Source organism: Juglans microcarpa x Juglans regia, chromosome 2D (genome assembly GCF_004785595.1).
Source record: "Juglans microcarpa x Juglans regia isolate MS1-56 chromosome 2D, Jm3101_v1.0, whole genome shotgun sequence".
Lineage (NCBI taxonomy): Eukaryota > Viridiplantae > Streptophyta > Magnoliopsida > Fagales > Juglandaceae > Juglans > Juglans microcarpa x Juglans regia.
The window spans coordinates 42,872,032-42,899,210 of NC_054596.1; the positions used below are offsets into that span (position 1 = coordinate 42,872,032).

General features: G+C 34.2%; 4 protein-coding genes and 1 non-coding gene across 19 annotated transcripts; 1 reads left to right on the forward strand and 4 right to left on the reverse strand.

The window, feature by feature from the left end:
- Positions 1-6,467: 6,467 nt before the first annotated feature.
- LOC121249533 (N-acetyltransferase 9-like protein) lies at positions 6,468-9,664 on the reverse strand (the record flags this gene model as incomplete). The annotated part of the gene is made up of 6 exons (XM_041148235.1): positions 6,468-6,761; positions 7,383-7,421; positions 7,671-7,803; positions 8,782-8,869; positions 9,085-9,156; positions 9,397-9,664. Coding segments are annotated over 6 exons (681 nt in total), but the record flags the coding sequence as incomplete, so codon positions are not given.
- Positions 9,665-12,065: 2,401 nt separating this feature from the next.
- LOC121250683 (transmembrane protein 230-like) lies at positions 12,066-14,717 on the reverse strand. Its single transcript, XM_041149865.1, has 3 exons — positions 14,544-14,717; positions 13,107-13,411; positions 12,066-12,369 (listed from the first exon to the last, which is right to left on the reverse strand). Exons 2-3 carry the CDS (start codon positions 13,381-13,383, stop codon positions 12,290-12,292), a joined length of 357 nt encoding a protein of 118 aa, XP_041005799.1. The 5' UTR covers positions 13,384-13,411; positions 14,544-14,717; the 3' UTR covers positions 12,066-12,289.
- Positions 14,718-16,862: 2,145 nt separating this feature from the next.
- Positions 16,863-18,366, forward strand: LOC121250903 (cytochrome b561 and DOMON domain-containing protein At2g04850). The gene has a single exon (XM_041150146.1). It carries the CDS (start codon positions 16,878-16,880, stop codon positions 18,138-18,140), a length of 1,263 nt encoding a protein of 420 aa, XP_041006080.1. The 5' UTR covers positions 16,863-16,877; the 3' UTR covers positions 18,141-18,366.
- A 576-nt stretch (positions 18,367-18,942) lies between these two features.
- On the reverse strand, positions 18,943-19,023 carry TRNAL-CAG. Its single transcript has one exon. It is a non-coding gene; the product is annotated as a tRNA-Leu (tRNA).
- Positions 19,024-20,196: 1,173 nt separating this feature from the next.
- Positions 20,197-26,382, reverse strand: LOC121250021 (heterogeneous nuclear ribonucleoprotein 1). 15 transcript variants are annotated; one of them, XR_005937691.1, is made up of 6 exons: positions 25,631-26,382; positions 25,145-25,370; positions 23,589-24,788; positions 21,959-22,027; positions 21,134-21,197; positions 20,197-20,469 (listed from the first exon to the last, which is right to left on the reverse strand). XR_005937691.1 is itself a non-coding variant. In XM_041148927.1 (6 exons), the coding sequence occupies exons 3-6, from the start codon at positions 25,666-25,668 to the stop codon at positions 21,184-21,186; spliced, it is 1,476 nt and encodes a 491-aa protein (XP_041004861.1). In that variant the 5' UTR covers positions 25,669-25,753; positions 25,864-25,987; positions 26,102-26,381; the 3' UTR covers positions 20,653-21,183. The 15 variants fall into 15 exon arrangements, 10 of the variants coding, with proteins under 10 accessions (XP_041004861.1, XP_041004862.1, XP_041004866.1 ...); XR_005937690.1 differs by having other exon boundaries at positions 21,954-22,027; XM_041148927.1 differs by lacking the exons at positions 20,197-20,469; positions 21,959-22,027 and having other exon boundaries at positions 20,653-21,197; positions 23,591-24,788; positions 25,631-25,753; positions 25,864-25,987; positions 26,102-26,381.
- Positions 26,383-27,179: the final 797 nt, after the last annotated feature.

A 27,179-nucleotide genomic window follows, 5' to 3' on the forward strand; every position in this document is an offset into this window, starting at 1 on the left:
TAATAAATCACATTATTTTTCAAAACGATTACACGGCGTTACGTACTTCACGATTGTATGTTGAATGATTGATGATAAACAGGGATACATGTATATTACTTTATCGGAACTCTAATTGAAAGTTGTTTAAGAGTGTGTTTGAATGTTGAAGTGAGTTGAGTTGAGTTGTGATGATAAAATATTGTTAGAATATTATTTTTTAATATTATTATTATTTTGAAATTTGAAAAAGTTGAATTGTTTATTATATTTTGTATTGGGATTTGAAAAAGTTGTAATGATGAGTTGAGATGAGTTGATGTGAGTTTGGTAACCAAACGCACCCTAAATATAATTTTTTGAAGAGTAGCTTTGGTTTTGATTTTTGTGCTTAATTAGGCAATGTTCGAACTTGAGAAATATGGATATGATTGTTAAGGAATAATCTCATATTATTTGTAGATAAAGTCTTGGACATGTTTATAAGAAATGAGTAATTTTATCTTATAGAACCGATTTTATAAGATGAGTTAGACCTATGAATTTCTTCATAGTATCAGAGTAAAGATTCTGAATTCGAACACTGACTCTACACTCTACTCTATTTAATTAAATATTTCACTTACTCATTGAAGAGAAGTTTGACCCACAAGTAAGAGAGAGTGTTAACATATAAAATAAATAATAAAATTTTCATCTTCTCATCAGCTTAAATTTTTTGAACAAGTGATGATTTTACAATAATGATATTGAAATCATGTTGTATTACAAAATGAATTAGAGACGTTCTAGAGTTTTAAATCAAACTTTAGGATATAGATTGAGAAAAGTATATAAGAATAGCATGTATTTAATTTTGAGATTAAGTGATAATTAATATAATTATTGTGGAGAAACAATAATTTGAAATAAGGGAGGAATCAATAATTATGAATGAATTGAGTGGTTGGGTTGGTGCTGTGAATGTCCTCCAGTCCAAATCCACAACAACAAAATCAAAAATATTTTCTCCTTTTCTTATCTTTACAAAACCAAAAGCTGAAATTATTCATTTTTACGAATTAATATCTTCATATGAAATAAATAAGTCACCGTTATCCCAATGAATTATCCATACATACATATATAAATATATATATATGTATGACTGACAAACTTAAGATTTATTTGAATAATGAGATAAGATGAGATAATTTAAAATGAATTAAATAAAATATTATTAAAATATTATTATTATTTAAAATTTAAAAATATTAAATTATTTATCATATTTTTTTTATAAAAATTTAAATTTTATAATAATGAGATAAGATAAAAGGGTGGTATATCCAATGAGCCTTAAAGGACTAATCGTAACATTGAATTAAATGATCTTTGCCCCAAAGCACATGGGTGCCACTTGCCAGCCAAACGAGCACAACCTATTGACGGTTTTTTTTTTTTTTTTTTTTTTTTTTTTTTTTTTTTTTTAAGCAATCCACCGTTACTGCCTATTTACTATTTATTTATTATTTATAATGTATTTATTTTTTTATTATTTTATTTTAAATATTTTTTTAACATCCTTAATAATTAAGAAAAAATTAAAAAAATATAAAATTATACTAATAATCACTTCTTTAACCATTAAGTAAAATAAAAAATTAAAAAAAAAAATCAAATATAAAAAGAGTAGTAAATAAGTAGTAAGAGAGTAGTAATCCTATCATTTTCTTAGCAATCTCTACAACATCCACACATCACATTTTTTTAAATTTTTTAATTTTTTTTTGAGTTTATTCTTTTTAAACTAATGCAATTCTTTATTTATTATTTATATATTAAATATTTGATAAAAAATAATAAAAATTAAAAAAAATATAGTGTATATAAGTTGTGTGAACAGCAGGATGTGGTGGAGAAAATTGCTAATTCCAGTTCAGAATCAACAATGAATAATGACTTCAAGAACGAACTCTCTCGACTTAAGTGAAAAAAGTGGGCTTTTTGACTTTCCCACTTTTGTAATAGAAAAATGTTACTATGCGGTTTGATTTTATCTCTTTATTTTGATGTTCATGTATTTATTTATTTTTAATTTATTTTACTTAATAATTAAGAAAATAATTTTAAATATATTGGTATATTTAAATATATTAAAAAAAATAGAAAAAAAAAAGATTAAAAAAAAAAAAAAGAACTTTGTGATATCAAGCTGGGCGGCACATTAAACATACTACTGCGAAAAAACAAAAACAAAAGCTAAATTGTCATCCTCTTGTTTGAAAAAGAAATAATCCCATATATCTGTCTTTCAAATTGATCATTACTGTAAGCACTTCATCTCTCTGGCCTCTTTCAGTCTCATTTGAGCAATGCTATAACTACAAAAATATTCTATAAAATTAAATCTACAAATTAATATAACTTCATATGATATATTAAATCTACTTTTTAATAAAAATAATTTTACAATCTAACATATTATATTAAATAACGTTAATTTATAAATTTATTTTTATAGTTAAAACATTTTTCATCTCGAAATAATTGGATTTTTAAAATTGTTTAGTCACGTCATGCAATCTTCATTAAAATAATTATGATTTATTCATTTAAGTTTAAGATATTTTGAAACATCATGTCAGTAAATATTAGATGATCTGAAATTTTAAAATCCAAGAGTATTGAGATATTACTCACAGCCAAACCTCATTACTGGATGACCTTATAAATTAGAAAGGAGAGGTTTCACAAAAGAAATTAATTTTTTGGAGACTAAAGAAAGACTCCATCATCATTAACAGATATTCAATATTGGCAGCCAAAACTTTAATAATTCAAACACTTTTTAGTTCAATTCCGGAGTTTTCTCACTTTGTAGCTTTCTGGCATGCAGTAGTCATTCTAGAACCTTAAATTTTCTTGCAGACCAAACGTCACAACAATCCAACGCCAATTTCTGAGAAAGATTCAACTTATGATCCGTGCCTCCAAAGTCACCTATTTTGCATTGCATCCATCATCAATTATTTGGAAGTAATAGCAGCCCTTTTCCATTCCATGCATACAGATCATGATTCATGATCATATATAATTTAGAATGCTTTATAATTATACCAAGAAAATTCCAGTTTCCATTTGAAGCTAAGATCAGGTCCTTGTTGGTTGATCGAACCGTGCCCATTTGTGGCTTTGGCTTTGTCGTTGAATTGGTCTAATGCTGGGGAAAGAAGAGTTGCGTGCATGATAAGAGAAAGTAGGACCAAGAAAAGATTATCATGGCAAAATTATTAGAACTCTCTCTCATGGAATTGCAGCAATTCACAGAAAACTAGCATATTGAAGCTGCAGTACTCATGAGTCAGCTTTTCTTGACTAACATATGATTACAAGCATCATCTCCTGTAATGAAATGAACCATTCTACTCAAACCTTAATTAGGTTGATCCGTAAAAGGCATTCTCATCATTAACACTACCAAAAACCATGCACCAATGGGATTAGCAGAGGCCCTCCGAACAAGAAGATAAGCTTAATGCTCCTTTTTGAGTCCTACTTCTCAAATTTGACTCATAGAGTGTAACACGCCCTTTCCGTAGGCTAGGAGTGCCACGTATTTTTCATAAAAATAATCCGGTAATAGATCCCATAATTTCATAATTTAAAAAAAACTGAACTTTTATTATCCGGAAAAATGTCTAATAAAACTGTCTTCCAAAACATTAAATGAAATAAACTAAAATAAATTCATGTCATAAAAACATGTTTATTTTAGAAAGTCTGAACTAAAAAAAATAAATGCTCATTCTACTCCTGGCCTGCCTGCTCGTAATCATCATCTTCACCTGGGTGGTTAAAAACATGAAAACAAACTAAAATGAGTCGATGACTCAGTAAGAAATCTATCACAACGTAAACGTAATAAACATAAGATTTTCATAACAACTTTCATGCTGAGCTTAAAAAAATTCATGACTGTTCATGCTGATGCTTATGCTATGTATGACTGTTTTAACTGAATTAACTCTGATCTGACTGATTTAACTGATTTATCTGACTGGCCAACACACTTAACCCTGTGTGCAGGGTTGTGCACCAGCCCCACATCCCGTTGCAGCAAGGGGAACTGCTGATAGTATTCTAGCATGCTATGGTGGACCACGACTGAGTTCATGGCTTGCACACCACCCTGAACTGAACTGAACTGCATTGGTACCATGCATCTGAATGGCCATCTTATTAACTGATCTGATATTATCTTACACTTGAATTTAAGATGGCTTACGTGTCTTATATACATGAGATGCATGACATACTATATACATAATCATAAATTCTGAATTTAAACATGATGCGGAATGACATGGTCGTATATAAGCCAGTTCATGGCTATCAATGAACTGGCTTGGATAATACATACATATAAGTTAATTGTGATGATCCTAATTTATGATCAAATTTACTTACCTTGATGCGTGTCTTCTTGAATAATACTTCGTAACTTGAGACCTATATTCAATAAATAACTATCACTAAATTGTTTGGAAAATAAATAAATGCTAATATCTTACTTAACTAATTTTGGAATTCTAAAATATAGTCAAACCAATATTTGTTTAACACTAAAATCAATAATTCATAGTATTTAAATTACTTAAAATACTAATTTATAATTTAGTAGAAATACTCGAGCTATTTTAAAATAATTCACAAAAAAACTTAAATTCTTAAACTAAGTTTCATTTCTCAACATAATTATTAAATCTTATAAGAAACTTAACAAATTCCACTAAATTCTTAACATAGAAATTTTATTAAAATCTTACTAAATTGACAAAGGAAATTTAACTCAAATATTAGACTTAACATTATTCTTTAAAAAACATATTTCTAATTCTTTAAACATTTTTATTAAAAAAAGAACCTTTAATTAACTATATTTATTTAATAACTCAACTAGTAATATTAAACTCAATAAAAATCACTAAAATAATTATTGAAATAAAATAAGATCAAGTTCAATTAAACATCATTATAGTCTGTAAAAAGGTTAAAAATTCTGGCCCATAATAATAATAATACAACAAGAGCCCAATCAAAAGAACAGGCTCAACACACGTACGCACAAGGGCTTAGGGCCCAACGGCCCAATAAGACCCACGGATTCTTTCAAGAATCCAAAAACATGGCTAAAAACAAAGGAAAACAGAGAGTTGAGAGAGAGGGAGAGGGTCTGCGATGGTGGCTCACCGAGGGAGGGCTGAGGCGATGGCAGCGCTGGTGGCTGGGAGTAATCGGCGGCGCGACTGAGGGTTCCTATGGTGGTGCGGCACCGAGTGAGAGAAAGAGAGAGAGAGTTTAGAGAGAGGAACTACTAAACCGAAACCAAGAGAGAGAGAGCTGTGGCGGCCGAGGCCTTACCGGAGAAATGAGTGGCTCGACGGGGGTTGTGGGTCGGCGGCTTCTGTGTCGTCGAGGAGAGGTTCGGCGCCTCTTGAGGTGGCCACCGAGGAGAAGGGGCGACGGCACTGGTTCGGCAACAGGGGTTTTTCGCAACTCACAAGTTTGTCTTCTCATGTACAGGTAAGCACGTTTTATAATGGTAGGTGATAGAGAATTAGAGAAACCCTAGAAGAGCATAGACGTGCACGTGCAAGAGAGTGGAGACGTGCATGTATAGAAGATACTAGGCAACAGAGTTGGTGTTCCACTAGGACGTTAGCAAAACAAACAAAATCACCGAGAGAAACATACGGGTTGGGTGGTTTGAAGTTCTCAACAGAGGCTAACAAAGTGATGAGGTTCGGTGACTAGAAGAAAAATTTTAAACTTTAAATTTCAAAACAAAACCGTAGTAAACATAATCTGATACACTTTAGAAATCCTTATTAAAACAAAACTCTAACAAATCATAAATCGCAACTATAATAGAAAATATAAAGATAAAGTACATATAAATTCTAATAAAACTATAATCATAAAAATATAAATTCTAAAAATATAAGTTTACTAGAAAAATTACTTATATACCCTAAAACCAAAACTGGTATGTCACATAGAGACTGGTTTGTTTCTATCATTTTAAGGGTAAATAAATCATGTTTCTTTGGTGGAACTTATGGTTTATGATGTAGTCCAACCAAAAGGCGCATGCAATATATTAATTTGGTTGGGTTATTAATAGGAGATTCAAAATTAGGATCCTAGACAAGGAATATTACTATATTCTTACTACAAATAAACACTCCCAGTCCGTAGTATTGGACCAGTGAAGGGAAGAATTCGGAACAGGAAGGTCTTGGCATGAGCTGTATGTCCTGTTGCATGAGAAAGTATAGTTCTTGCAGGTTTGACCAAACGATTGACGCAGACAGAGAACATAATACATGAAAACAACAGAGTTTTCGAATCTTTTACCATGGTTTCGCTAGCGATTTGAGGACTTAGAAGTTAAGCCTTTAAAATATGTAAAGATACCATCTTGGCCTATAGAAAGGAGTATTGAATGAATGACCAAAAAAAAAAAAAACCAGGAAATAAGAACCTGGAGAAAATGATCTATTAATATGGGTTTCTTAGGCAATTCATAATCTCTACTTTCAAGTGAACCATCATTTAACAAGATGTTTGGCGTATTTAAAGTCCAAACAACTTCAAACACTGGAAGAAGACCTCATTCTACAACAGATAAATCAGATTATTGGTCACGTTCTTTAGGGCTATGCATGTATAAGGACAGAACCCATCAAATGTAGCAGCTCTTCTTGCTTGGGCTTGGTTACTTGTAACTCCAAAGTCACCTGTCATGTAAGGAAAAATATATGCTAAAAATGGCAGGAGTATCCAGAGAAAAATTGATGCTAAATCAAACATTTGAATATCTTCTCCCAATATCAAAGTTTATTCTTTTGGATGGTTAGGAAGCATACGGTTCAGCCAGTTTTTAACAATAAAGAACTATTCCCAACTGGGGCAAAGAATAAATAGAACATAACTAAACTGCATTCTAGATCCACTTAAACTTATAAAATGACCTGCCTGGAGACTGTCAACAAACTAGTTTCAACAATTTCTTTTCTTGTGTATAATTTGATATAGTATGACAGAACCCAAATGTCAAAATCATCAATAAACTGATGATTTCAAATGATTAAATTGATCAACAAACTAGAAAATGGCTGCCAATACTTTTTCTCAAACTAAAATTACATTTTCTCAAACTAACATTACATAAATTATTGAAAACTATACGATCGGTAAAGGCCAAAGCCACCAAAGAATATGTAAGTAAATGCCATCTTTACAGGGTCTAGAATATTACAAGATTGATATTGGGTGAAGCATATTTCAATTCATCAATGTAAGTAAATGGCATCTTTACAGGGTCAATACTGGTGTTCCTAGAGATAGAATACTCTTACCTCTTTAAATATTTCACTATAAGAAGTCTCTTTAAATCCCTACACCAATCACAAGTGAATTTAATCAGCCTTATTGAAGGATAAAGTTTAGATGCAAGGGTCCTCTGTTGGATGCACAAACAAGAAAGAGTGGGTGTAAAGTAGGGAGGGAATAAATGCAAATCATTTATATGTAACAACATGCATGCTCTTCACCTGCACAAATGGGTATGGAAAATTTTTATGTAATGAATGGCCAAGATTGCATGGACGTGCAGAAATGAGAGAGAGAGAGAAAGAGAAAGAGACCAATTTCTTGAACAAGGCAAGAGACGTTCCATTTGATTCTCCAATTTTTGCACGGAAGATACAGATCTCTAAGTTCTCAACTGCAAATGCCATCATTATCAAGACACATTCCTTTCCAAGTCCTTTACCCCGGCTACGCTAGCAAGAGGGAAATGATAAGTAATAAGATTGAGGGGTGCTACATATGACAGCATTGGTAGTTACAACTCTTCTTTGCCTTTCTATAATAAGTAAAGGTATTTATAAACTTCACAGCAAGTCAAAAAGAAAATTGAGAAAGATGCAAGCTAGAATTTTGTTTCAGCCGCAACATTTAATATAGTGTCAATAATCAAACTATCCGAACGCATTGACCATGGATCATTTCAGGCGCAACATTCAATATAGAGTGTCAATAATCAAACTGTCTGAACACAGTGACCACAGATAAGTTGATTACACTATTTTGAGTAGATTCAGTGTTATCTTACTCTCTAATTATCTTCTCTATTTTCGTTTCAGCCGCACATTCAATATAGAGTGTCAATAATAAAACTATCCGAACGCATTGAGTCATTGACCATGGATCGTTTCAGCCGCAACATTCAATATAGAGTGTCAATAATCAAACTGTCCGAGCGCAGTGACCGCAGTGACCACGGATAAGTTGATTACACTATTTTGAAGTAGATTCAGTGTTACCTTACTCTCTAATTATCCACTCTAGGTCAATGAAGAAGGGTTCATCCAAAATCAAAACAGAACCGTGGAGAGATGATATCCGGAGCCTGCCCAAGTGCCCAAAATGGTCCATACATCCATATGTATAAAAACAAACAAATCTGCAGGCTCTTACACAATGGCACACTCTACTTTTTGTATTTCATAACTCATTGCATAACCATATATGTCGTATTCACAGCTTCCCCTTCCTAAAGAAATAAATATGAAGGAATATAATAAGGAAGCAAACGAAATCTAAATCCCCGCAAAAGAGTAAGAATGTGTTAAATTACTAGATTGAAAATGATTATAAATGAAGGCAAAAAGAAAGAAATAGGATTGGCAATAACTTAGGCAATTCACTTAAATTAATATCTGTTTATCATCAGACTAAGTAAAGGTCAGTTACCTTTTGGGTTCAGCTATCATTATTTCAATCTCTGCCATATGGGGATCATCCAAATCGTTCATGTATAGGTTCACATCACCAATCATGGCTGGAAAAGGACGTTTTAATCCCTTATAATAGATTAATATAGTGTATCAAGCAAATAAGCTAATTAGGGTGTTCAGATGATTTCCTGTATCTGTATATGCGAAAAAATACGGACTATGCGTAGTCAAGAACTTTTCACCTCCAAGATGGGAGATTTTCGATTAGTTTCCCCCAAGAGGATAATTGGAAAAAGAAAATGATGTTAATTTAACTGACCTTCAACATGGGGGTCCCCATGAATGAAGTCCCCAACAACCATCTCCTTATCCAATACAATGAAAGTCTTCTCTGCAAAACGAATATACGAGTCCTTAATAATTATCACTAATGCTAGGAAAAAAAAAAAACCCAATTTAGATGATACCGCAAGAAATCCAAAACAAATACATATTTTTTAAAACACGTGCATATACAATCAAAACAGAGAAAACTCAACCAAGTTTTATGCACAAAAACCAAAATTAATGAGAAAATTCATTTGGTGCGCTGAAAGATTGAATGAAAGAGAGAGAGAGAGAGAGAGAGAGCTGTGGGGGTCTTGGGTCCAGGAGAGCTGCATTTGGAACTCCTGGTCAAGTGTGAGGGGCTCCGAGCCGGTGGCTTGAAGGAGAGCAGGGTCTTGCATCCACTCATGGTACTTAGGTACATGTGCCTCCATGTACGGTACCATTATGACCTTCTTCCCCTCCAAACTCACGCTCTTTTTCTCCATCTCTCCCTCTCTCTGGGTTTCTCTGCTGTGCTGACTGCTCAAGGTCCTAGCCCCTCGTACAAAGCGAGAGATGTGAGCGCCTTGTCGTTAGAACTGTTTGTTCTTTCGGAAAAAGACTATGCTTGTTCTCAGAGAACGACGTCCCGTTTTTCTCCTATTCAAAAACAATAGTACTTTTGTTTTCTTGGCAATATATCAATTACCTTAGAGCATTCAAATTTCACAATAATTTTTTTATCTTATCTTTTAAAATATATCATCAAATTTTACTTTTTCTATTTTACATACTAACTCTTACAATATATCATACAGCTTATCTATTTTTTTCTTCATATCATTTAAATCATATTTTTTTAGTCTTTTTAAACATTTCTTTTCTACTAATAAATTTGTAATATCCATATATTTTTTTATGTTTGCAATATATTATTATGTAAAATTTAATATAATTCAGTCCTATACACCCAAAATAAAAATATATAAGCCAAATAAAAATTAAAAATAAAATTAAAATATGAAAAAATTGGATAAATAATATTTCCAAGATATTTTTTAGAAAAAAATAAAATAGATGTGTTTTAAATGATGAACAATAAAAACAATTTGTATTGAAATGTAAAAGTAAAAGTAAATCAAGGAGTAAATGAAGTATAAATAATAAAAAACTTGATTGAAGGATGAACAATAGCAGGTTACTCTAGCAATTTGTATTTTACATGTTCTTTTACATAATCAGATGGAACTCATTTTATGAACAATTCTTTAAAAAAATTTACATTTTTTGTATTATACATAAGTCATTGAGAATGCTATTACAATCAACCTATCCTAACTCAATATATCAACAGTACTCACATTTCTTGTCATGACATCAAGAAGATATCACTACTAAGGTTTGAAACTTGATCTATTAATATTATCATATAATAATTAACACATGTTAGTAGAGTATTGAATATAACTATATAAATTACAGACTTTCAATGTGAATATATATGATCACTATACAAATAATACATATTTTTTATAACTTATTTATACTAATCTTGGAGTCGGAGGTACAAGTCAGAGGTGAATCTCAATGAAAAGTCAGAGTCGATCAACAAATAGCTTCGACTTTGACTCCAATAAAAATGACACTAAAATCTCTGACTCCGGCTATTTTCTTAGAGCTTCGACTCCTATAGTATATAATAGGTGCAAAGTCGATGCCAAAGTCGGATAATTGAATTTTTGCATAGCCCTAGAGGCAATATACTATGGCAAAGTGCAGCAAAGGGTAGGTGTTAAGCATATCAATGGCAGCACATATGGAACACATGCTTGTAAAAAATTGGATTGGATTTGGCCTATAATAGTGGAGTTAGATGTAAGTAGGGTTATCAAACTTTTATACAAATTACCAATCTGACAAATTAAAATTGGATTAGGATTGTGCATAATTGTGTTTAGGGCAAATTGGGTTAACTCGAATTTGACCCGATAAATAATTAAATTGTGTCGGGTCAATCTGTGGATTCACGAGTTGAACTATTTTTTTATTTTTTTTTTAAAGAAGAAAGAGTTGAACTAATTAGAGAAAAATAAAATGGCTATTCAGATAATCAAGTCACGGGTCAGTTGTGACCCAATTGACCTGCCACATATTTTTTACTATAAATTCAATTTGAAATTTAAAAGTATAGCTCATGTTTTAAATATTTTCTTAAATTTTTCCTGTAAAGCCCATTCGTGTCGGGTTGGATTGACTTGAAATTATAAACCTAAATAACTAGGCACGACTCGACACGATTGACAGCCATTGTAGACTTTCGACGAGTGGATTGGTGCAAATCTAACATCTCAAAAGGGAGCGTGATGGAAATTATTAATGAAAAGTAATAAGAGTAATTAATAAGTAACAGAAATTATTTAAAATTCAACACATTTCGAAATTATTCAATAATGAATTCCACATTAAGGGCGAGGTTTTAGGATACGCATCTAATCAAGTTGTGTAATTAACGATTCACGAATTCGTAATGTGTTTGATTTGGATAAAAATCAATATAAAAAAAAATAGTTAATCTATAGTTTGGTTATGTATGCTAATATCATTACATATTTACACACAGAGGTTCATTTTCATGTTATTTAATATATTTTAATTCCCTCGCTATTTTCCCGTTCTTATATCTATGTTTATGTAGAGTAACGTTACATATAATTATAAAATACACAAATACTACAAAATCATTTTGTAAAAGAATGAAATTTACTATTAAAAAATTAATTTTTTTCCATGTGAATCTCGTATTTATTCATTTTTTTTTTAAAAGATTAGATAGCGCTTACGCACTTTAAGACTATCTTTAAAACTGTAAATATCATTTCTCTTATGTCATTTTTGTACATACACGTCCCAAATTCGTATGTACTTGCAAAGAATCCAACCAATAACAAGCAGCCTATTGCGAGAGCAAGGAGGATAGGTAAGGCACTGTACTTCGTCATCCACCAAGATACTCATTATTGCAGAAAGCAACCAAAACGACCCCTAAAGTACTGGGAATTCAAATGAATAGGCACGTTTTACACTATGTTTGAAATAACAAACAAATTGCATATGCTTGTGGTTCTATACAATATTTTTTAGTTAGTGTCAAACAACACACTTGGACTAGAAGTGGCATCCGTACATCGATTTGAGAAACATCAGAGAGACAGGTACTAATAATCAGGAATGGAAGCAAACCGATATCCTTTGGCATTCCTCCATGCAAAATATGCAATTCGAGTCTCATAAAAGCCTGCAGTCACAATCGATCAATATAAAGGTGGTCAATTATTGACAAATGGATGGAAACATTTTAGCAGATCCATACTGAAAACACAACTCAGAAAAGGCATTAAAACACAACTTAGCTGCACCATCCACTCTTCTCTGTTGCAGGAAATAGTTACACTAGATGCAAACCTAATTTGCATAAAAGGTTGCAATGTATTACAAAAAATTAACCAAAAACGACACGAAAGACTGATAAAATGGTTGCACTTCCACCAAGGCATCAATGGCCTGGTAACCCGAAGAGGGGAAGCATATGCTCTTGAAGGGAATATTGCTTCAGTAGTGGACAAATTCAGACTCTACCAACACATATAAAAGGCACTCACCCAAGTTCAACCCGGAAAGACTTCAGCTTAAGTCTCAAAAAGAAATAAGGATGCCAGCCATAGGACTCACTGCTACTAAATTGAGTAGCACAAATGAGACAGGCCTACAGCAGACCACACAACATCTCTTGCCATGATGGGGAACTCGCTTACATCATTCAGTATGTGATAAATGGCATTTTACACCAATATTAAATCCAAACCACAAAGTATTTGCAAGTACCAGAGTATCCATTACCCTCCATTTCCCATATATGATTTTATCTTACAAAGAAAATAAAGCATTGGATAGGAATTAAACAAGATGATTACTTTAGTCATGTCTTAGTATTGTGCAAGCTGATAATTGTGTTAGTAATAATAATATGAATACCTGGGAGGAAGGAGATAATTCCTAAGGCCAAAAGGCCGAAGGCCTGGGAGTGCTCCCCTCCCATGTGACCTGTGAAGATGAAATATGAAAGGAAGAGAAGCACTGATCCAAGAAACAGCAGGAAAAGGGCAAGGGCAATGGATTTCCATGGGATTTTATCCAAGGCTTTGGGTGTATAGTCAAACCGTGCGTCGTACTGTCTTCTCGCAATATCATCATAATTATCATCTTCATCGGTAGGGAGAGCATTGTACTGAACATGGCGTCTTGATGCCATAGTAATCAAACTCAGCTCTCAATTAATCCTAGGGATACGCAAACAACACAATCAAATAATTATAGTATAATGAAAATTGTGAAAGCAGATTAGCACAAACTAACATGTTGTGTATCCCGCAACTGCATAAAATTAGATTCACTAGCCCCCCCACCCAATGGCATCCAAAAGCAAATATTCCTAAAACAAAACTTAGAAATGCCATGTTTCAAATTAAATAAAAATCTTCTCAATTAGACATGCACGCCAACTATGTTGGCAGAATATAGCAAGTAACGCATCAGAGTAGTGCTTGTTCACAAAATGACTGTATCTCACACCATGACTCAAACCGAGGCTTTAGATGGGGGTGCTACTCATCAGAGTGTCCAGAGAAATTTAGTCTATCGCGCCGGACCAGAGAAAATATTGAAAAAAGAAATCCACAATTGAAACTTTTCCCAATATCAGATTACATTCATCCCCTTTACTCCACATAATATTGAAGAATCAATGACTCATGTCAGTGGAGAACAAACGGGTCGCTCCATTATATACAAAAGAGCTGGTACTTTAACTTCCTAAGAAACAACTGTGCTTACTTTTCTTGGATAAAAATTCATGTAAATATAGTACAAGCACAAGTAGAGAAGTGAAAATTAGCTTGGGATAGAAGAAATATCATAAAACCAACTTTCATACAAGTAGAAAGTTGGTAGTAATACACTAGCAATGAAACATATTAGTATTCGATTGAAGCTAATAAAGGATCAAGGCTAAATTTTTTATATCCGTTGACGCTTCTTTCATAGAAAACAACAGAACCCCATGAATCAGCATACATTCAACTTGACCAAAAAGCAACCCAGATCAATGGTAGCCCCCAGATTTTGCAAAAAGATGTATACCCATTATTTAACAACTATAAAACGATCAGCCAATAAAAACCACATAAATCATAGGATAATTTTCTGCAAACGAGATTGTCACGATTAGACATACCCAGTTACACCCAAAAGGCAAACCAAACAATAAACTTTTGACAACCTCATTGAAAAACAAAATAATGCCACGAATCCCTTGGGAAGACTTCTATCAGAAAGAAAATTCTTAAAAGACTGAGAGCCCAAAACTTTAGAAAGAAACGCCATCCGAAGAAAAACGAAAAAGCCGATGAAAACCTGGAAAATAGCAGCACATGAAAGTTCCTCCCGACGGATTGAGAGACGCCAAAAATGGTGGATATTTGAACCTGTGGTCTTGATTTGATGAAGGAAAAAGCCCCAAACAAGTCAAAGAAAGCAGATGAGAGAGGCCGAGAAGTGAGAGATTTCACAGGGAAGAGTCCCGAAGTGCAAATGGAGCCCAATGAGCAGTGGTCAAACTCAAACCTACCAAAATCCACAGTTTTAAAATTAGAGAAATAGATTAGCACAAAAGTATACACGGGTTTGGATTTCATATTAATCGATTTGGGTAAAAATAGATTAATATGATAACACACGATTAATAAATGAATTAATTATGAGTCAATATGTGAAACTCACAATCAACATGTATAACATGAATAAATTTTATTTTTAAATTTTAAAAATAAAGTAATGTTAAATATAGATTGAGATTGTGTAAGTCTCGTATACTCATTTCGAAAGAAATTAAAGTCCACCATTAAAAAAAAAAAAATTCAAAAAAGTCATATAATAATAAGACTATAAATATCATTTCTTTTAAAAATATTTAGTCTTATATGTCTTTTTTGTTGTTGGGAATATGCGATATTAATATTATTATTTGACTATGTTATATCTAAAACTATTAATTTTTTTTTTGTTAATATATAATTTTATTTTATGAAAATATTAGTTTTATTAATTATTGATTTGATTCATTTGAATATTGATAATAAAATATTTTATCATGAGTTCAGTTGTAATTGTAAATTATTTATGTAGTTATCTTTATATTATATATGAAATTATATTAACTGAGTTAAAAATAAATATATGGGTAAGCTCAACTCATTTATATGAAACAGGTTAAACGGATTGAAATAGGTTGAATGAGTTGTGTCCATCTCGTTTGTATTCAAAACTCACCTCAACTCAACTCATCTCATCTTATCATTACAATTTTTTTAAATTTCTACACAAAATATAACAAACAATTTAATTTTTATTTTACTATTCACAAATCATTTCAACTTATCTCTGAATTCAAACCACTCCGTGGGTCGGATTCAGATTTTCTTCGTTTTCTAATATGAGCATATAATAATTATAATATCAAATAGGGAGTGAGAGGGAGATATAAAGATAAGTGTTTATAATTTATTGTGGGGGTTCTCTTGGCCGGAGCCTGGAGCTTCTTTCAGAGGGAGAGCTATATATAAGTGTTACAATTTAAATTGAGTTTGCTTTTAGAATAAATCTACTTGCAAGTCTTTTTATTGATACATCAAACATATGTTGTAGTAATGTGAAAACCATGTTAGTTTACATAGAAAGAAGTATTAGTATTATATATTTTGACTATATCCCACAATAAGATCACATGTGTTACACATTAAGCTTATAAATAAAATAATTCTTGTTATTATAGTTTTTGTTCTCACAAGAATATATATCTAATGTTTCTTAATTGATTGTTTTCTCCTGTATAAACAACTCATGACTCAAATCATTTCAAGAGAATTAAATGTCGATATCATATTAGTAATTACCATTAAATTATACACTTATATAACAAGAATATAATAATCATCATATATATGTAATGATTATTTCTTTCCAAGAGAATTACAAGTTTCTTGAGCAAGATGTACTTTCATGACATATTAACAAGGTGATTAGACTTGATCTAAGGTTAAAAAGAACTCACAAATGACAGAAGAAAAAATGTGATTGTAATGAAATATCTAATTGGTAGTTACAATACAGAGTCCAAACTCAAGGTGCATAAAATATCCTTACAAACTTTCCTTCCTACGTACACAATCTCAAAATCATTTGCAGCATTATTGGATCTGCAACATGCAATAAGATTAGGAAGAAAGTTATAGTAAAATGAAGAAGAAGACATGAACTACACAATCTCAAAAATATTAATGGTAGCAGAAGCTATATATATGCAGATGTTTGTGTTAATTGTCAGAGTTTCAAAGTGGACCATTTCCATTGTTATGACTTGGCTTCAAAGCCAAGCACCATCATCTACTTCCCAAAAAGAAAACAGCCACCAAACTTCAAAAACTTTAAAAAGTTAGCATCTTTTTGCCAAGTACTAGACGGTGCGTAATGACAAACTCGTGTATGATCATTTCATGTACCCACTACTGAAAAACATTACAACCCAAACTTATCATTCCTAATTCTAGCAGACAAGACAAACACTAAAGTACTGCATGCCTTACCTTCGAAGATACGCACACTTATATATTCTCCTATAATGCTCAAGAGCCATAATGACCCATCACTCTCCCACCCCCTTCAAAAACATCCTTACCTAACACTTACAAAATGTTAACAAAAGCTATCTTCCCCTCCTCCCCCATTCAGGCCATTCAACACAATACCATGGCCCTCCTCATCTTCCTGATCTCCCTCCTCCTCTCTTCCTATCTGCATATTGCGTTTTCCGCCCATTGCACCACCGTCACCGCCACCAAAACTTTCCATAAATGCATGACACTCCCTACCCAACAAGCATCCATAGCATGGACCTTCCATTCCCACAATGCTACTTTAGACCTTGTCTTCTTTGGTACCTTCATTTCACCCTCTGGCTGGGTTGGATGGGGCATCAATCCTACATCTCCTGAAATGACCGGAACCCGTGCCTTAATTGCCTTCCCCGACCCAAATTCTGGCCAAATTGTCCTACTACCATACATCCTAGACCCAACTGTAAAACTCCAAAAGAATCCTCTAATATCTCGCCCCCTTGATACCCGCCTCCTATCTTCCTCTGCCATCTTGTATGGGGGGAAAATGGCCACAGTTCACAACGGTGCTACAATCCAAATCTACGCCAGTTTGAAGCTTGTGCCAAACAAGACCAAAATCCACCACGTGTGGAACCGTGGACTGTATGTCCAAGGCTACTCACCGACCATCCATCCAACTACCTCTAACGATCTTTCCTCCATCGCCACCATAGATGTTCAGTCAGGTTCAGCCACTGCTCAGCACGACAACATCAAAACACTGAAAACCGTGCATGGTGTCGTAAACGCCATCTCATGGGGACTTATACTGCCTATTGGAGCCTTGACGGCACGCTACCTTAGGCACATACAAGCGCTAGGGCCCGCATGGTTTTATGCTCATGCAGGCATGCAACTTTTTGCATTTTTCCTAGGAACAGTGGGGTTTGCCATAGGAATTCGACTTGGGGAGCTGTCACCGGGCGTGGAATACGGGCTTCACAGGAAGCTCGGGTTTGCAGCATTTTGCCTAGGAGGGCTGCAGACACTTGCACTACTGTTTAGGCCTAAAACTACAAACAAGTTTAGGAAGTATTGGAAATCTTACCACCATTTTGTTGGGTATTCTTGTGTGGTGCTAGGGGTTGTGAATGTTTTTCAAGGATTTGAAGTAATGGGAGAGAGCAGGTCTTATGCTAAGCTAGGCTATTGTTTGGGGCTCTCTACCTTGCTTGGCGTCTGCATAGCTCTGGAGGTAAATTCTTGGGTGATCTTTTGTAGGAAAGCCAAGGAAGAGAAGCTGAGAAGAGAAGGACTGATTGGGGGATCTGATAAAGGGAGTGGAACCCATATATAGTTGACTATATATGCATCATGTCGACCAACAATTTTTCTGTTCGTTCAAAAGATTATTTAGCCTCTTCATGCTTGGAACTTATTTTTTGTGAAAGTAAAGGTCTTCAGGTCATCAATTTTCGGCTTCAATATGTAAGGATTCCTCTAATTTTTCTTTTTCTTTTTTTCCTGTTTCTAAAGCTGCTTGTTGTCACAGTCTCATGGATCAAATATAGATAATATTTATATATATATATATATATATATATAGCCAACTACATGCTAAAAGAATGATTCTTAATTTTAATATTAATCCATTCATGTGCAGTTTATCAAAATTAGTCAAGTGCAACTTTGGATTGCTAGTTAAATTTCGAGTATGATCTATAATAATGCATATCACCATTGACAGATCAGCTATACTTCACTTAATCATCAAGGTAAGGCTAGAGAGAACCCAAAAGAAAAAAGAGGAAATTACAACCAATTTGAGATGCCAAAGAGTGTGTGACAATTAATTACAAAGCTTTAGCCTCGTTTCTTTTCACATATAAGATGAATTGATATAAAAGTTGAAAATTGAATAAAATATTGTTAAAATATATTTTTTTAATATTATTTTTATTTTGAAATTTAAAAAAGTTGAATTGTTTATTTTATTTTATGTGAAAATTTGAAAAAGTTATAATAATTAGATGAAATGATAAGTTGAGAAGTTTTGTGGAAAAAAAAAAAAAAAAAAAGAGACCTTAGAGGGTCGTGGGCCACCAGACATAACTATTTTCATAAAAATAAATAAATTAGGGGCCATTAAAAAGATAGTTTGTCAAGAATGGGATTCGAACCCATGCCCTTTCGGACCAGTACCTGAAACTGGCGCCTTAGACCAACTCGGCCATCTTGACGTTGTTAATGATGTTGTTTACTTAATTTATATCAAAGTAATTGTATGTACAATATTTGACCATATATATGTATTGTAATGTGTAGGTTCATTCACATGATTAATTGTAGTACGTTGTGGTGGTCTCATCATAGCATGCCATGCATGGGGTGCTGGGTGCCCGGCCGTTTTTGGTGTTTATGATGTCCGAAACTTCTTTTTCTAATCTCAAGATACGATAATTGTTCTGTGCTTTCGTATTGCACATTGTCTTTGGAAACTTAAACCCAATGTCTCACAAGTATCATTTTCTTTTACAATAGAATTTTGCAATCAAATGTTTCTTCTTGTGGGTCATCTGGTCAACGGACGACATTCATTATGTTGATGAATGATCATGTCGGTTCCCTAAACAAGAAAATATTACTTAGCTTTTAAAATGCTAACATGTGTGGTGTGCGGTTGAGATCTTGAGGATTTGCAGCCTGTGAGAGTTGGAATTCGATTCATCATATCGATCTCATGGAGAGACTTGCGTGCATGAGTTGACTGGGGGTAGGAAAAGGCCATGTTCCCACACCCTTTTTCTTCACTTTAAAATATCCGGTGCTTCGGCACAAATATCCAAGAGAGGGAGGGAAAATGGCCTCTCTTTAATGTGTCCCTATCCTAATATTACGGTTTCTTTAATTTGATTTGATTAGTGGGAGGGACATCCTTGTATCATATGCTAGTTCAACGCACCATGCCCTGTCACTCTCAGACACGCGTTGGTGGAGACCTCCGCCATGTTGCGTGAGCGTGTTCTCTGCGACTTTCTAGCTTTCAAACATGGTCATTCTTAATCTTCAAACAACAGATGTAGATATATTAAGTTCTCAGATTCTGCAATAGTTGGTGCTAACTTGTAAAATTCACTTCCTAAAGGTAAAGAGTAACTGTTGGTAATATTGGCCATTGAGCTAGCTGTTTGTATACCATTATATATATAGATGGTGTAAATATAGCAGCCTGTCCTGCGTGACTGCCTGCCAAAATTCACTTCATCCAATGGTTCTTGAGAAGCAGGTTAATACATAGCCTGAGTTTTCAAAACCATAGCTCTCCTGAAAAATTTTCTTTTTGGAAAACGATAGCAGCAATTGATAAAGCAACTCATTACCATCAGAGTGGTATTGTGTCTTCGCAAGAGATATTGATGTCAAATGTGGCTACAGGCATTCAACAGATTTAATCTCCATCCAAGTCTCCAAATCAGTCTAACATAAGTATTGGCAAATACACATATTGGCTATTGTTTATAGTTTTGTGACTTGTCCTAAATGCAGGTGAACTATGTCATTCGGTTCAGCAGGATGCAACTTGCTAGTACGCTGGCATAGTTTTTGACCAACTTCACATGCTTACATTTGACATCAAGTCTCAGCTTTGGAACTACTTGGTTGAAGCCTTAAAATCAAATTGAAACCTGAACACTAACATCACCGGTCATTAACTAACATACAGATTCATCAAAGTAATTTATCTTAATATACCTAATCTCCTATAGAAAAAGTAAAAGCATGTTAAAAATGATATTCCCAATAGACCAAAAAGAGTCTGAAATTGTGGCTTAAAAATCTTCTAAAGAAAGAAAAAAAGAATCAGCATCTTGAGTAACTTATTCACGGGATCCCAAGATAGGTATCCCCAAAATGTTTCACACTAGTAATCGAACAAGAACCTCAGTACAAACTGCCAAAAAAAAAGCAAACCAAATTGATGGGAACAAAGAGAAAATAATGCATCCCTGACCAGAACCCACAACTTTGCCAGAGAAATTACATATCAAAATATGGAAACAAAAACTATCAAAATCTATCTGTTTATGTATTGCTGCCTCACCAGAGATGCATAATACACTTCCCGACTACATCCCGCAATCTGATTTTACATCTCACTCAAGTACCAAAAAGAAAAAAACCTAAAAATGGTAACTCAAAAACCCAAGCCTTAACACAAAATCCCTGTAACTTCTATATCTAAATTTGATTCTTCAACTCAGGCACTCAGTTAGCCCTACATAACCAAATCTCCTTAAAAGTTTTAACTGAAATATATAAACCATGGGTTGTGTGAAATTCATAATTCACCTGCTTCACCAGATTATCTTCGCCTACAACATTGTGAAATCCAAATCCTCCTATGCAGCAATTCCTGAAACAAGTGTAAGTAGGAAAAGGAGCTGTAAGTTTCAAACTTAGTCACGGCAAGCAACATGTTCCAAAAAGAAAACTTGCATTAGTAAAAAAAAAAAAAAAGTATCAAAGCAGACCACTATTAATAGTGAGCTTGTAAGTCTCGCCATGATACTTTTTATACAAGTTTTCTTTCTTTCTTTATTAATTTTTGGATAATAATTTCAACAAGACAAACGGGGGAGTACTTAAGGTCGAAGAGGAATAGAGAAAAATTCCCTTACTCACAAAAACAGTGATGGGAAAGCTGCTATAAGTACATAGGAGTAGCACTCTAGACCAATCTCTTTTTTTGTCCTCCTTTCTACGTTTGGAAAGGTAAACCAAAAAAAAAAAAAAAAAGAAAAAAAGCGAAGGGGAGAAATTGTAGAGTAGAGACCAGAGCAAATGGTTTAGAAAAGGACAGATTTTTATTTAGCCATACACTTTTTTAATCAGTAAAATGATTTTATTGAATACAAATAATAGTTATAGCCTATGCCTATTGTAATACAAGAGCATTACCTATGAATGATTATCTAGTGAAGCTATACACTTTTTTTTTATGAGCAATTAGCTATACATTTTGTCGAATGCACTAAAGGACTTATTGTTTTCACGTTTGTGCGTGCATGTGTCTGAAAGATAGAAGGTTCACAATCAAATCAACAACACATACTGTCATTAAGCCAAATGAAGACAAGGAAATAAAAAAAAAAATATGGTCCTTAGTAACCTTACAAGAATGTGTAGACTAGGGCAGAGACTGTCATGAACATTTCACTTAAGGGATATCAACCTAACAGATTACAGAATAGAGTGATAATCAGCACATAACAAAGCATACAGTGTGTGCAAGAGGAACCTCATCATAAAACAAACTGCGAGAGAGAGAGAGAGAGAGAGAGAGAGAGCCCCACTTCTTAAATAACTCATCCAAAAGTACCTAAGAATAACCAAGAAAGGAAAAAGGTCAACCCCTAGAGCAACTGAGACAAAATTATCCAGAAGACAAACTCAGGATATGTGATGGGAGCTCCAACCCTTGAATGGGGTGGCAATGTCTGTCCTTTAAAGACACAAAAGACCTATTGTCCATGTATGTACATTCTAATGCACAAACCTTCTTAAAATCCTTGGCATCACCCAGAAAAAGCAACAGAACAAAAAAATAGGCATCCCGTTAACTCCCTAGCCACACTACACAAGGATGGTCCATAGTCCCTTGAATCCTTTACATAAAGTTCCAGTTTGGAAGCACCATCCCTCCAGTTAGCACCTACTATCACCAAGTTCTGTTGTCCAAGCAAAGAAGGCCTCCTAGTATGGAGCAAATATGCCACCAGAAACCAACCATGAGGAAGGGGGGATATGAAGATGGCGCAGTCCATAAACAAGGACACAAGACAAAGCAAAGAAGCATCAAGATTCTCACAAAAGTTATATGCATGCCTATCAGAAATGTATCCATGTGATAAACAATGTTTTTCATCATTAGTGAAAGGAGGGGAAAAAAAGAGAGTACAAAGAAATGTATTACAATCCAATTAGTTGGAATATAGGCTTTTTGAGTTTATGGGGTTTGCGCAAGGACCAAATCCTCTCCTCCCCTAAAAAAAAAAAACAAGGGGGGTGGGGACCATAAGTACATGGACACATACGCTTGAGAGGGTGAACAACCATATACGGTATTACCAGCCATTGAATAGCTATGTATACCACATAAATATGTAACAATGTCCCCATTCATCACTAGTACAATAAGCATTCTCTGACCTTTAGTTCCAAGTCTGTGTGGCTTCTATATATTTACAATATATTGCTACCCTAGTTTAGTAAGTGTGGACGTCTTCTATGTTTTCAATTCCTTTTTTCAATTTTATCCCATCATATAGGAGCTAAGAAAAGCCAGGCAACATTGGCAAAAGTTTAACGACATTATTTGCTCCACGATAACATGAGAAAGCAAGATGTTGGTGTACATATTAGTTCTGTAAACATGGTCCAGTAGCACCTAGTAAACCAACACACTACAGTGTAATTCTTCTCAAAGATTGTATATCAAGCCAAAACTTATGACCAAAACTAGAGTAATCAGCTTAAAGGACTACAGATGGAGGCATCATATGCTCCATTTATGTATAAGGTGATGCTTCTCTTGTTGCAAAAGGACCACCAAATCTGGCAAGGGTAAGACAAGAATTAGAACATCATGCAAAACAAAGGAATTTGTTTCTGCCCACATCTCTGAAATATATTACTTTACCATAATGATTTAATAAAAAAATGTATCTTGACAACATCTCAGTGAGTAATTCGGGGGGAAATAAGATTAATGAGAATGTGTGAAAATATTAGTTAAGTGGCTATTACCTCTATTTGACTCTCTCTTATTAACACTATAACCACCAACATAACCAGGAGGAGTTTTAGCAGAGACATCAGAAGCAGCACTACTGAGCCCATAGCCAAAGGGACCAGATCCATCTCGTTCAGCATTTGATGATCGCCAAGTAGCGTCCCCATATCCTGAACCACCACTATAGAAGTCAGCAAAGGCCCCATCAAAACCACCATTTGATGGAGGATAAGATGATGTTTGGGCCACATTAGTACCACTGTTTCTTCCGTAACCTCCCGTTCCCAAACCATAACTGTTATCACCACCTCCATAACCAATGTTCCCACTATTATTAGAAACATTATTTCCAACTTGAGTAGAAATTCCCGAAGATCCCCAGTTAACTCCAGCATTAGCAAATGTACCTTCTGCAATGCTCCCACGTCCTGATCCCTGGTATGCACTGGATCTTGCAGAGTTGGTGCCATAATTAAGCCCTCCACTCTCCCAAAGATTTCGCGTAACTGAGCTGAAAAAGGAGGAGTTTCCCCCATTACGACCGTCATACCCAATTGGACTACTAAACCTATTCGAGTTACCAACAAAATAAGGGTTTAATCCCCGTCCGTAGCTCAGATTACTATTAAAATTTGCACTCCCCCCAAATCCTGGGCTCAACCCTGGCTCAAAATTTATACCCATTCCATAACCAGAACCAAATGGAGGAAAGCCACTTCTACCACCAGCAACTGGACTTAATCTACCATCCATTCGAACTCCATAGCCTCCAACAGTACTTGGAGTATATCCTTGATTATAGCCACTAAGGAAGCTATTGACCCTATTCAGACCATGATTGTATCCACCAAGTGGACTGCGACTGGGACCTGGTGATGACTCTTTGGGAACTGCACGCTTGACCTCGACCATTTTACCGTTTAGTTCATGAAAGCTCCTGACCAAAACCTTGTCCACTGCTTCCTCTGAATCATAAGTAATGAATCCAAAGCCTCTAGGCCTCTGGGTGTTGTGATCATACATCACCACAACATCTGTGATTGTCCCAAACTGATCAAAGTACTTCTTGAAGTCACTCTCAGTGACTGTGGATGCCAAACCTCCAACAAATATCTTTCTAGTTCGGCCAGGACCAGGAGAGCCATGGATACTACCACTGTTTCTACTCAAAATGTTTTGGTCATCCCTAGGAACGGCCTTTTTTGCCTCAACCTGAGAATAGAGAATTCAACAATGAAATCACAATCAAATTGTAGAACTATAAATCCTATGATCTCAAACCCAGAGAACAAAGACTTCCATAAAATAAAAAAAAATAAAAAAAAAAAAGACTTCATCGAGAAAAGGCTAAAAGTAAGTTAGAAAGACATGATTAATCTTTGTTCAATTTTAAATTTAATTGGATAAAAAAAGGGCAATAAAAATTAATTTCCAAAACTACAGTTTTGGGGCCACAACTCCAATAAGAAAATGATCTTTCTTCTTTCCATTTTGTGCAATTCAAATAGGAAACATAAAAGCCATATTGCATTGTGAAAATCTTGGTGTAATTGAGGGTTAAAACTTACCATCCTTCCATCAATGTTATGCTTCTCCTTTATGACCCTGTCTGCAACAGCTGAGTCCGCAAAAACAACAAAGCCAAAACCTCGAGCACGACCTGTTGTCCGATCCTTCATAATAACAGCTTCTACCACCTCCCCATATGAACTAAAATACTCCTTGAGACGCTCTTCATTTGTGTCCCAAGATATTCCACCGATAAATAACTTACCACTATCAGATTGCATTGTTCTACATGCCAAAATACCTCCATTAGTTCAATTTCAAAAATTAAAAACTGCACATGGCTCCATTAAGCAACACAAAAAGAAGGCATGATTTATAACCAAACACTAAATAATATACAATCAAAAATATTCTACAACAGATCCAATGATTATGCACAATTTCACATTATAGATAAGAAGACAACATAGCCCTCAAAATTGCATAAAAGAATCTACAGTAGTGGATTGAATGAAAGCAAATGAAATTCCAATCACGTCCCGTACCTCAAAGCATTGCCGCCATATCGGTCATAAGAATCCATACTAGTGAATTGAAATGCAGATGAATAACCAATCCAACTATGAATCCAATACCTTGTTTATATGTTTATCACCAGCCCACCAACTCTATCTCCGACACAAATCGACCAAATCCGATACCCACGGTATTGCTTTAAGAATCCAAGCTAGTGAATTGAAATGCAGATGAATAACCAATTAGACTGTGAATCCAATACCTTATTGTTATGTTTACTACAAGCCGACCAACTCTGTCTCCAACACAAAAATCAATATCTCCGATTCAATTCAAAATCATCGGATCGTTCATCGATCAAGTAACCGACCCACAACTAAGCAAACCTGAAAAAGACAAACCCGTGTTCAATTTCAATCAGAAAACTCAGCAAGATCCAAACCCCCCAGAAAATTTATAAAAAGATCCGAACTTTGGATCGAAATTGCCCCATAACGAACCGGTTGAAGCAAAACGCAGATGCCAAATCTTGCAGAAAACTAAGATCTGAGGGGAAGCACAATAAGAAGAATAAGAACAGAGTGCGGACTATGCCTCCCCACTACCTTTTTTCTTTGTTCTTTCAATTGTGTTTATTGGATTAGCAAATGGAAATTCAGTTACCAAACAGATTGGACCAAGTGTATTTCTAACTTATGTTGTTTCAGAAAGAAAGCGGTTCTAGAGAGAGAAAGAGAGAAGGGTTGAGATGTCTGGTGTGTGAAGAATATATATGGGCTCTGAAAATGGAAGAAGAAATGTTTTCTTTTCTAATTTTTAATTTTCTCTACTCTTTAATTTTAAAAATTTATGAACTACTTTGCAAATATACGTAATACAGTACTCTTATTCATTTAAGCAATGATAATCTCATTAAAATTGTTTACGTAAGCATTACCTTATATTATATATCGTAATTAATAAAATTTGTATATCTGTATTTCGAGACTATACTAATTACTTATTATTACGTTACTTTCATTTTAAATTTATGAAAATAATCTTTAAAAATAGGAAAAAAAGAGTTTTGGAAGATGGTTTTTCTGATAAATGGGAAGGATTTGCTTCTTGCTGGTCCGCCCATTCATTCCTTTCACATACTTGATGGGAGAAATAGCACTGCATATTGGTGGTACACGTTTTTGTGTCTGCATGCATGCAACGCAATGTGACTTTAGCTTATTTGATTAAAAGAGAAAAGGCCACTTAAATGTATGATTTTTGAGGATCAACCATTGATAAGCATGACTCTGTTTGATCAAGGAGTTCAGATGATGATGAACGGTTCTGATCTTTTCTTTTTTTGTCTTGACTTTTGTTAGTTGAGACTTGAGTGAAAACACGGCTATTTGAGGTTGTTATGGTGACCCATTTATGGAAAAATATGGGGGCATGTTACTGTAAATACCTTTTGATTTGTTTGACAACTTGAGTAGTCGGAAACTGGAAGTTGATTCTCTAACCAATGGCCAAAAATGATGTCAAAGCTTTCTCAAATTATCTGCAAAATCTTTACAATGAATGTCAAAATTCCATTTT

Bases quoted from the DNA above. Each gene is read 5' to 3' on its own strand.
- LOC121250021 (XM_041148927.1), bottom strand. From the start codon at position 25,668: ATGGATTCTTATGACCGATATGGCGGCAATGCTTTGAG. The intron at 25,371-25,630 runs GTACGGGACGTG...TTTGGCATGTAG, and splicing joins TATGGCGGCAATGCTTTGAG to AACAATGCAATCTGATAGTG. The intron at 24,789-25,144 runs GTAAGTTTTAAC...CTCTATTCTCAG, and splicing joins ATAACATTGATGGAAGGATG to GTTGAGGCAAAAAAGGCCGT.
- LOC121250903 (XM_041150146.1), top strand. From the start codon at position 16,878: ATGTTAACAAAAGCTATCTTCCCCTCCTCCCCCATTCAGGCCATTCAA.
- LOC121250683 (XM_041149865.1), bottom strand. From the start codon at position 13,383: ATGGCATCAAGACGCCATGTTCAGTACAATGCTCTCCCTACCGATGAA. The intron at 12,370-13,106 runs GTATTCATATTA...TTGTGACTGCAG, and splicing joins AATTATCTCCTTCCTCCCAG to GCTTTTATGAGACTCGAATT.